Source organism: Pteropus alecto, unplaced genomic scaffold (genome assembly GCF_000325575.1).
Source record: "Pteropus alecto unplaced genomic scaffold, ASM32557v1 scaffold40, whole genome shotgun sequence".
NCBI lineage: Eukaryota > Metazoa > Chordata > Mammalia > Chiroptera > Pteropodidae > Pteropus > Pteropus alecto.
In genome coordinates this window covers 21,241,908-21,252,316 of record NW_006431919.1, presented here as the reverse complement: position 1 = coordinate 21,252,316, position 10,409 = coordinate 21,241,908, and the positions used below count along the sequence as shown (strand labels likewise).

The window sequence follows — 10,409 nt, the reverse complement described above, 5'->3', positions numbered from 1 at the left end:
AAAATCCAGGGCCTGTCCTCCCTCACCACCTACACCATCGACGTGACCGCCGTCACCGCGGCAGGCGCCGGCCTGGCCACCTCGTCCACCATCTCGTCCGGAGTGCCTCCAGGTCAGTGGGGTCACGCCCCGGGGGCCCTGCTCACTTCCCGTGGAGGTTCTGGAGCGCGGGGTGGTTGGCGTTTCTGTGCAGAAGCGGCCGGGGGGCCTTTGAAAGGGGGGTGTCAGCTTCCTGCCGAGATGCTTGAGGGTGAGCGGGTGACAACTCGTGGGAATGGCCGGGGCAGGGAGGAGAGATCGGACTCCCTACACCGACGTCCCACCCTCCGAGGACACCGCAAAGCGAGGGCCGCACAGGAGGGACACGCAAGCCGTTGTTCCAGAGGGAGGAGCGGGGAATGTGGATGTTAAAACCATAGCGTCCGCGTAAGAAGTGTCCAGACCTGCAGACCATTTTTCTAAGACTGTAGCTGAGTTTGCCTGAGCCAAACTGACGACGGTGGCCGGGGAGCAAGATCTCAGAGGCTCACGCTGTCCCTTTGCTGCTTTTGGAATTAAGGGGAGACGTAGGTGGGGTTCGTGGAGGTGGGGGAGCAGGGCGGGGCGGGGTGCAGGGTGGGTCACGTGCTCTCGTGAGGGCGGTCACGCCTCGGGGGGGTCTGAGGAAGGACAGCCCTGGCATCTGACAGGCGGTAAACCAGATGCACAGAAACAACAGGCAGGGCTGGCTTGGGCACAGGCGAGACTTTGGCTAAGAAGTTGCGTGCCGGGGGCGTGACCGCCTGCCGGGACCTGGCCAGCCAGGAGCCCGGGCCCGGGCCCCCTGTGAGGCTGTTGCTCGCTGTAGAATCCCTTTTGTTCCATAATAGGAAGCATAAAACTATTCATTCAAGAAAACAATGGACATTTGGGTTTCGGATAAGAAGAAGCAGTCCGAGAAGGTGGAGGGACAGGAGGCGGGGGACGGAGGGAGCGAGAAAGTCCTGGTGAACGTGGGTGGGGGGGGCGTCCTCGCCAAGCCGCCCGCTGCGGTCGGTTGCCTGGCCGCAGTGGGCGTGGGGACACCTGCCATCATGTGCTTTTACATTCACACTATATTCTCAGGGGTCCAGCTTTGCGAAATTGCCACTCACCTTCTTCTCCTCGGTTTTCAAGTTCATGTTGCAAATGAAAACGCTTCTCCGAGGAACTCGCAGATGCCCGTGAGGGAGCATCGTGGCGCGATCAGCTCGATTTTGTAATTAAAGCTGTAGGCCTCTTGCCGTTTAAAAAATGTCCATTCGCCATTTTTTTTTTTTTTTTTTGGTCGTTGAGAAAAGCACGACTGCCTCTCTCGTAAGGGCCTGAAAGGTCCCTCCCGAGCCAGCGCAAACCCCGCGCGGCGCACCCCCCGCCCCGGCCCAGTCCTCGTAACCTCCCCATTTCTCGGAGGGGGGGACACGCCTGGTCCGAAGAGGATGCAGAGCAAGTAAAGCGCACGCGGTGAGAAGATCCCCTGGCTAAGCGAGTTCACACTCGCTGCCCCCCCTCACGGCCCTGCGCCCATGGCACGGCCCAGCGGGACCACGGTGTCCTCACCACCGCACAGACGGCTTTCTAGAAGCCGTGAGACCCAGCCTGCCGGCAGAGGCCCCGCGCAAGTCCTCTGTCCACCGACAGACGATCGCCGATGTCCCCTTGGCAAACCAGGGTTCCAACACTGCCCTGCCGCATGCCGCAGTCACCAGGGCTCCCCACGCCGATGGCGGTCCCAGCCCGGGGGCACCTCCTGGTCTGGGCGAGGCCGGGGCTCGGCCTGTGGGACAGGTTCTCAGCTGGCACTGAGGAGCTGGTTGGGACCACACTTTGAGGCAGCCAGTATTTTTTTTTAAGCATTCACAAAATAAATGTATTTATTTAAGGAAGAAATCTTTTTTACAGAAAGATACCCTTTATGGCACGTACATAGTCAGTTCCCAAAGCACATATTTAAAATATTGTTAGTGCTTTAATAACAAGGTGACGATGACACGCTGTTACACGTGTTAGAAATCCCTCATCCACAGCCACTGAGGGTGACGTGGGAGCACAGCCATGTGTGCGAGCAGGTTTTTCCCGGGGACAGTGTGGACACTGTCCAGCGGGGGCAGGGGACAGGCTGGCAGGTGTCAGGAAGACACCCTCCCCCAGTGTCGCGTGGCCAGCACTGCCCTGGGCTGCGGCGTAGGGCCCAGGGGGACAGGGTCTGGTTGTCCCGCGGGCACCTGGCCACCGAGGCGAACGGGAGCCAGGGAGTCACTTCACTCCAGGCCAGATCACCTGTAGCTGAGGTTGACCCTGGGACATCCCGAGCTCTCTGAGGACTGGCCGGAAGCAGGACTGTGTCGGCAACCCCTTGGGGGGTCCGGAGCCCGTTGGCCGTGCTCGAGGGTACCCCCGTTAACGACTGAGGGGCCACTTTAAGAATCCACAGAGCTGAAAATATAAAGAGTCACTTGTCCTTCGATTTAAACATTTTCTGCTTCAGATTCATTAAACTTGATGTGGAAAGGACCCTTGAGACCCTAGAGCCCCTGCCTGTGCCCATACTGAATTGATCACCAGAGCGTCTTATTGTCGCTGCTCAGGGCCGAGTCGGGGAGCCTCCCCCAGAACCGTGCAGCAGGACGCTCAGGGCCGAGTCGGGGAGCCTCCCCTGGAACCATGCAGCGGGACGCTCAGGGCCGAGTCGGGGACCCCCCCCCGGAACCGTGCAGCCGGGTGCTCAGGGCCGAGTCAGGGAGCCTCCCCTGGAACCGTGCTCCCCCAGAAGCCCTTTCTGCCGTGGGGACTGCGTCCCTTCCCCTGCCTCACCCCATCGTCTTTCTCGAGCGTGTCGCCCCTGTAAGAGCTGTCACTCAGAGCTCACAGGACTTCACTTCTGAGTGGCACAGCCTCCCTGGGGGCGGAGCCACCGGAGGGTCTGGAGTCGGTGAGCAGACTAAGGTCACAGGCGGCCTCAGGTGGCAGAAGCCCGGAAGCCCTGCCCTCATTTAGGTGCCAGAGCGTGAGCACAGGTGGAGTGGGCGGGCTTCTGCACCTGGATTTGGTGGCCGTCGGAACCGGACCCAGGAAGCCTAAGGCTCGGGACCTGCCCACCTACCGTGTCCTGCCGTCTAGAGACACCGGCTGTGCACCCCTCGGCCCTCCCCCACCCCTCCCTCCCAGGCATCAGGTCATTGTCCAAGGACAGCCGGGTTTAGGGCCCTTTCTTCACGCAGCGAGCGGCAGCTCCACAAGCACCTGCTCTGAATGGGACGCGTGAAACATGACCCGACCTTCGGAGCTCATCATCTAGGACGCCACGTCAGGCGGCCAGGGGCTTAGGAGGTGACCCTGGGGAAGTACGGGGCACACTACGCTCGTGTTTCTGCAGGGCTGTGTCTGTCGCGCCCGCGGTTTTGGAAATGAGCTTTTTCCAGGCATAGACGCGTTTGGAAGATGCTCGCCCACGGACGTGCCCATGCGTTTTCTACGGTGCGCGAGAACTCACGTCTCTGCCTCTCCTGTCCCTCTTCTTGCCAGAACTGCCGGGTGCCCCGTCCAACCTGGTCATTTCCAACATCAGCCCTCGCTCCGCCACCCTCCAGTTCCGACCGGGCTACGACGGGAAGACGTCGATCTCCAGGTGGATCGTAGAAGGGCAGGTACACGCTCGTGCCGGCTGAGAGCGGGGGCGTCCCACGCGCAGCACTCGGGGACCGCCACCACCCAGCGATGGCTTTAAGGAGTCGTTGGTCAGTGGCCGGAGCTGACAGAGAGCGGAGGACGTGGTGGTCATGTCTGGAGGGGAGCCAGAGGCTGGGACACCTGGGGTGCTGGGGACAGGACGCGGGAAGACACGGGAAACCGAGCTGTGAGCCTGGATGCTAGTAGCGATGACGGGGTTCGCAGGGGTGCCCCGCGTGTGGCAGCACAGCTGGTTGGCTTTTTAAATTCTGTGTCCCAAGCAGCTCCCACACACACTAACAGGGTTAACCGTTTGGTACAACTTGTCTACCCCACGAGCCGGTGCCGCGTGTGTATGCGTTCAGCCATCGGTGATAACAGAGCGCGCTTACGGCCAAGCACTGCTCCAGGCATGAGGACGAGGCAGTAAACGAGGGCTGACAGCTTCTGCCACAAAGGAGAAAGCTCTCTCTCTCGGGGGAAAAAAGTAGGTCCTGTCGCTGGGAGGGGCACGCATGTCCCACGGGAGCAGCAGGGAGGCCAGAGGCTGGAGGAGGGGTGGGGACGAGTGACGGGCAGTGGGTGTGCAGAGCCCCGGCCGCTCGTGGCCCAAGACCTCACTCAGAGGGTGATGACTGGAGAGCCACGGGAGGGCCGCGAGGGGCAGGGTGACGTGGGCCGTGCCGAGCGCCACACTAGCCGCTGACGACAGCGGGCGCAAAGAGCCCAGTTATGAGCAGTAGCGAAGGTTCGAACAGTTATTGTCTGTAGTAAAATCCTAGTGGTTTCCCTGGCTGTGCTCACTCCGTTGTAAGACAATTCGCTCTTGGAAATTGGCAGTAAATTAGGCAACAAATCCCGTACACGGAGTCAAAAGTTTCATTGAACAACCGTTTCTGGAAACTTACACAGGATTTTGAAAGTGCAAACCAACTAGTTGGGACCGATCAATAAATGAGCTGGAAAAATTATTAACTTAGATAAAAATAACAACATGTCCCTACCTCACGTCAGACTCAGAAAATAAATCCCCAGAGAATGAAAACCAACACTGTAAAGCGAATTTTAGAACTCACGGAAGAAAACGCGGTGCCCGCCTCCTCACCCGCGGCCACCCGTGGTCCAAAAGTACTAAACGGAGAATTCCAGAAACACGCGGCCCCTCGGCCTGAAATTGCACGTCGCCCTGAGTGACGTGATGGAATGTCCCACCGCCCCGCTCCGTGCCGCGCAGGCCGTGAATCGCCCCGTCGTCCAGCGTCTCCGCGCGGTGCGTGCTCCGCCGTGAGCCACTTGGTAGCAGGACAGTGCTGTGTTCAGGTCACATTTCTCTTAGCAATGCCCTGGAAGCCACTCACGTAACTTGTGACAGCTCATCGTTACAACTATTCTATCGTGTTGCTAGTTATCGCTAATCTCTCGCTGTGCCTGCTTCGTAAACGTTATCGTAGGAACATAGAGAAAAGCATAGCGTATGTCGGGTTTGGTACTATCTGGGGTTTCAGGCACCAATCAGGCCTCGGACGTATCCCCAGGGATAAGGAGAAAGATGGCGATTCACGTGCAAGCCGTTCTAGCATCTTTAAGTCCATAGAGGTAGCTGGGCAAGCACCCTAAAGGCCTCGGAAGCGCGTGGGGTAGCCCGGGGTGTCACACAGCGAGGGCCGAGGCTGCACGCTCTGCCGGCTTCGGCGTGGGTGGCGGGCGAGGCTGGGCCACGGCGACAGAAATGCCAGTGTCTTCCTGGCTCCCTGCTCAGGAGCTTCACCGTGTGCCCCCAGCCAGGCGGGGACACCACCGCTTCCGCCCACCTCCCGTTCAGCGGACCCAGTCTCGGCTGCTCTGCCGCAGGGGAGTCTGGGAGAGTCGCTGGCTCTGCCGGGAGGGCGTGGCGTGCCGAGCACAGCACCTCCTCTGCCCAGCCTGTCTGCTTTAGGACTCTGCCCCACAACCTTTCCGTTTACATTTTTAACACGAAGCTTCTTTAACAAACCCAAAGGAGAGAGAGTAATAAAACGAACTCCCGATACCCGTGACCTTCGTCTGTTCCGTTATCTAGATTTCTCTGGTCCCCCTTGTCGTTGTCGCTGGAGAGTTTTAAAGAACATCTCAGAGCACGTGTAATCTCGCCCCCAAGTATCCAGCACGGGGTTCTGAAACGCACGCGCACACGACAATGTGGATGTCACGAACGTAATGCTGAGCAGAAGAAGCCAGACTCATAACGTCAGTACATACTGTATGATTCCATCTTCGTGACGTCCCGCAAGAAAAAGTCACCTTTGGTGTTAACATTCTTGCGTCCACCGTCGGGGCGGGCATCGTGGCCGGCCGGCCTCGGCGGGCTAAGAACGTCGTTTCTTGGTCTGGGTCTGTGTCACGCTTGCGAGCTCACCGGTGAGCTCACCCACGGTTCGTGCACCTGTTTGTTTGTCTTGCTTCCATGAAATCTGACATTTTAATAGGGGTTCTTTCTCTCATAATTATAGTACCACTATCACACCTAATGAATAAAATTCCTTAATGTCATCTTAAGTTAGACCATGTTCAGGTTGCCCCAGATTTTTCAAAAACATCTTTTCACTATGGTTTTGACGAAAACAGGATTCACGCGAAGTTCACACTGTGCATTTGGTTGTCATGTCTCTTAAATCGTTTAAAAAATTGATCAGCTTTATCCAGGTGTGATTGACAGACGATGAACTTCACGTATTTAGAGGGTACAGTACGGTAAGTTGTGACTCAGACGTCCACGCCCACATACCTGTGGAACCCTCGCCATCAGGATAAGGACACAGCCATGACCCCTGAACGTCCCCTGTGCCCTTCGTAGCCCCTCCCCAGGGCTCCCCCCGCCCGACAGCCACTCACCTGCCCTGGTCACTGTAGATCGAGTCTCTCTTCACCCAGACCCTCTGTTCCCCGGGCCGTAGCCTTGTTGACAAACCCGCCAGTTGCCCCATGGGACGTCCTTCTTAGAGCTTGTGCCCCCCACTTCCTTGCCCCTCTGCCCCATGCTTCCTGTGACCGGGGACTTCAGCCCAGACCCCCGTCCGACTCGCCACGTTGCCGTTGCTGTCCGCGTCACGGCCGCTGTCGTCACGGGGCCCACGTCCCAGGCGGCACTGCGTGCTTCAGACCACAGCACGTCAGGGCTCGGCGCCCAGGTCCTACCCTGGGGGACGCCACGACCGAGCCACAGCCGGGCCCCCACCTGGTCGCCCCCTCCTCCAGCTTTGTAGCTAAGGGCCTGATTAAGTGTTTTCTCAGGATATTCAAAATGGTAATTTTCTATCTGTCCTCCCTCATCAGTAGCTGGAACTCGGAAGAAGCGCCTCCCCTCATCCTCGGGCGGGTGGCCGGGCTCAGGAGGGCGGTAAACGCTCCCTGGTTCCCTGCACCTCCCAGCTTCCGAGTTCAGAGCTCGTTTCTCCCCAGGGGATGTGGATTTTCCCTCTCTGCCCCCTCTCTCTCCCTGGGCTCCATCGTGAAGGCCGGGTGGCCGGGCTCAGGAGGGCGGTAAACGCTCCCGTGAAGGTGTGGGTTTTTATGTATTCAGTGCGTTTCAACCCCTGCAGCCATTATTCCTGTCGAAGCTGAAACTGACCCATCCTGGCCAGTGGGCAGCCCTTGCGTCCTGGGCCTTTTGACACGCGCACCCCCATCTTCGCCGGTGGCCTTGCTTTCTGATAGGACGGGACGTCCTACGATCCTCTTGTGCCTTCCTGCCCCCAGCTCACACCGAGCCACCCCTACCAGGGGCCTTGGGTCCCGTTACCGTCACATGGCATTTGAAGGCCGGAATCCGGGCCCTCCGGGTGGGGGAGGGGTGCCGTGTCCACTGCTGGCCGTTGCTTCTGGACCCTCGCAGTGGACAGAGAGGGGAGGTGCACATTTTTCTGAAACATGAGTTCGTACTGATATTTCCGATTCAAATTTAAGATCACTTTGAATTTATACTTTACCCTTTCCCTTGCACTAAAATTGTACTTTTTAGAAATATTAACATAATTGTTTATTTATCCTACTATTATATAAAGAGTTTCAAAATTGGAATTTCAGGGGTACAGCTAACAGTAAGACAGAGTGCAATTTAAGTATTTGTCCTGAAGTTATGTCACACCACAGACGAACAGTCAAAATAGCGAATTCGAAGCTCCTAGAATTCCTTTCTCTGTGTCCTTACGTCACCGACTGAATGCAAAATTAGACGCGTTCATTTCGGGGTTTTGTTTGGTTCATTGATTGCCTTCTTTAAAAATCACTTTACCTTTCAGCAGGTCGGTAAAACGTTTTCACTGTAATTCCGTATTGAGCACGTAACTTACCTGCGTGACCTCAAAGGTGTGTTTGGAGACGTGTGTGCTCCCCCTCCCCCAGAAGCCCCACTTAAGGTCTGGGGTTCGCCCTCCCCGTTTTTCGCCGCACAAGCAGCTGTCTGCGTCCCTGCCCCCCTTACCCGGCCCGCCACCCCGGCCTTTGTCCAGCCGGCCCGGCGGCCCGCGGCTCACTCTGCCGCGGCTGGAGTGCCCTCCCCCGCCGTAGCTGTCTCCCGTGTGGGGCGCTGGGGCGCCAGGCCTGCTCATGGAGCGGTCCTCTGCTGGCGGGAGTCCGAGACGCGCACTCGATCGCGGCCTGAACGGATGTCCAGGACGTTAGCGGCGGACACAGCTCATCATCTGTGCGATCTGATAGCTCCCCGGGTCAGAAGCTCGCCCTGGGCTTTAGGGCTAAGCTGTAGGGACGGACGGCAGGGCTGCACTCTTGTCTGGAGGCTCCGCGGGGGTCTGTCTCCCTGCTCCTCAAGGCGTCCTCGTTCACTTCCTTGTGGCGGCAGAACCCAGCTGGCTGTCCCCAGCTTCCGGCAGCCCGTGGCCCTGTCCTCCACCTTCAGAGCCAGCACTGGCTTTCCTGTCCTGTCTCCCCATCCTTCCCGCTCATCTCGCTGACCCTCTTCCGCGTCCCTCTGCCACTTCTCAGGACTCCTGTGGTTAGATCGGGCCCACCCAGCCAATCCGGGATGACCTCTCTGCTTCCGGGCTTTTAAACTTAGTCTCGCCTGCAAAGCCCCTGTAAGGTGCGCTGCTCACAGGCCCCAGGGATTAGGCCGTGGAAATCTGGGGGGACGGTGGGGGGGGCATTATTCTGCCTGGAGGTCGCCTTCAGCCTTTTTGCATCATCGTTTTGTATTTCTGCCCCTGAGTCTTCGGGGTGCATTCCTGGGAGTGCGATTGCTGGATTAAACAGTGACTCTATGTAATTCTCTAGATTTTACCCAGTTCCTCTGCTACAGGTTGTAACACTTTGCATTCCCATCAGCCATATGTGTAATTGTTTGACATACCACAAGAACGGGTCTGACTTATCAATCTTTTCTTATGAGCTTTGGGTTTGAGTCATAGACAGAAAGGTTTTCCCCACTGTCAGGCCGTAAAGGGCTCCACCCGATCTCCGGTGAGCGCTGTCATGGTTTCTCGTCTGCATTTAGATTCCCGTTCTTTTGGAATTTGTCCTTACCCTTGGAGTGAGGCGTGAATCCATTTTTATTATGTTGCAAATAGCAGTGTAATTGTCCCAGAGCCCTTTGTTCAAAAGCCCGTATTTTTGCTCCCTCTTGATTTGTAATATTAACTTTCCATGTCCACTCGGGCTATTTCTGAACTTTTCACTCTGTTAGTCTGGCTATTTATGCACCAAGTCCACGTTTAATTACAGAGACTTTAAGGTATGTTTACTATCTGGTGAGGTCTCCCCAGCCGCCAACATACTCGCACACTCACACTCACTCTCACACACTCACACTCATGCTCACTCACTCACACTCACACTCTCACACTCACATTCACACTTTCACACTTTCACACTCTCACACTCACACTCACACTTTCACTCACTCTCACACTCACACTTTCACACACTCACTCACACTCACACTCACTCACACACTTACACTCATGCTCTCGCTCACTCTCCCACTCTTTCACACTCACACTCACACACTCACTTTCACACTCACACTCACACTCACACTCACACTCACATTCACTCACACTCACATACTCACATTCTCACACTCACTCACTCACACTCATACTTTCACACTCACACTCTCACTCACACACTCACTCACACTCACATATTCACTCACACACACTCACTCTCACTCACACACTCACACTCACCTTTTCACACTCACACTCACTCTCACCCACACTCACTCACACTCCCTGGGCAGGGAGCTGCCGGGCGGCCTTCGCCGTCCCCCAGACCCTGCAGCACGGAGCTTGCTGTTCCCCTTCGAGCCACTTCTCAGCCGCGTCTTCCTTTGGAGTCTGACCCTTGCAAGGCCGCGCTCCTCAGCGCACCCGCGGGCCAGCGAGGGAACGGGAGCGCCCGCGCCGTGGAGCCCGCGAGGCCCCGGACAAGCCGACGCGGGTCTCACTTCCCGAGGCAGCTTCTCTAGGCCGTTCTGGTTCAGCGATGCTTGGACCGTTTGTGCCCTCTGACTGCAGAGGGAGGGGAGCGCCGCTTCCCCGTCCCAGGGTGCTCCTTGGGGGGTGCAGATGTGGGGGGGGGGGCGTCTGCCATGTCCACCTGTGGCCCCGTGTAAACCCGTTTGTCCGGGCCGCCCCCTCCCCGGCCGCTCCGAGCAGGGCTCCATCCTCGATGAAGATGCTGGTGGTGTCGCTGTGGATGCAGATAAAACTGTTGCTTTCGAAGAT

At 57.5% G+C, this 10,409-nt stretch overlaps 1 protein-coding gene across 1 annotated transcript in view; it reads left to right on the top strand.

The window, feature by feature from the left end:
* SDK1 (sidekick cell adhesion molecule 1) overlaps positions 1 to 10,409 on the top strand; it is a 398,446-nt gene that overhangs the window by 275,836 nt on the left and 112,201 nt on the right. The window contains exons 26-27 of the mRNA XM_025043174.1: positions 3 to 112; positions 3,544 to 3,665. Of these exons, the coding sequence (XP_024898942.1) occupies positions 3 to 112; positions 3,544 to 3,665 (232 nt within the window). The remainder of the gene's footprint in view (positions 1 to 2; positions 113 to 3,543; positions 3,666 to 10,409) is intronic.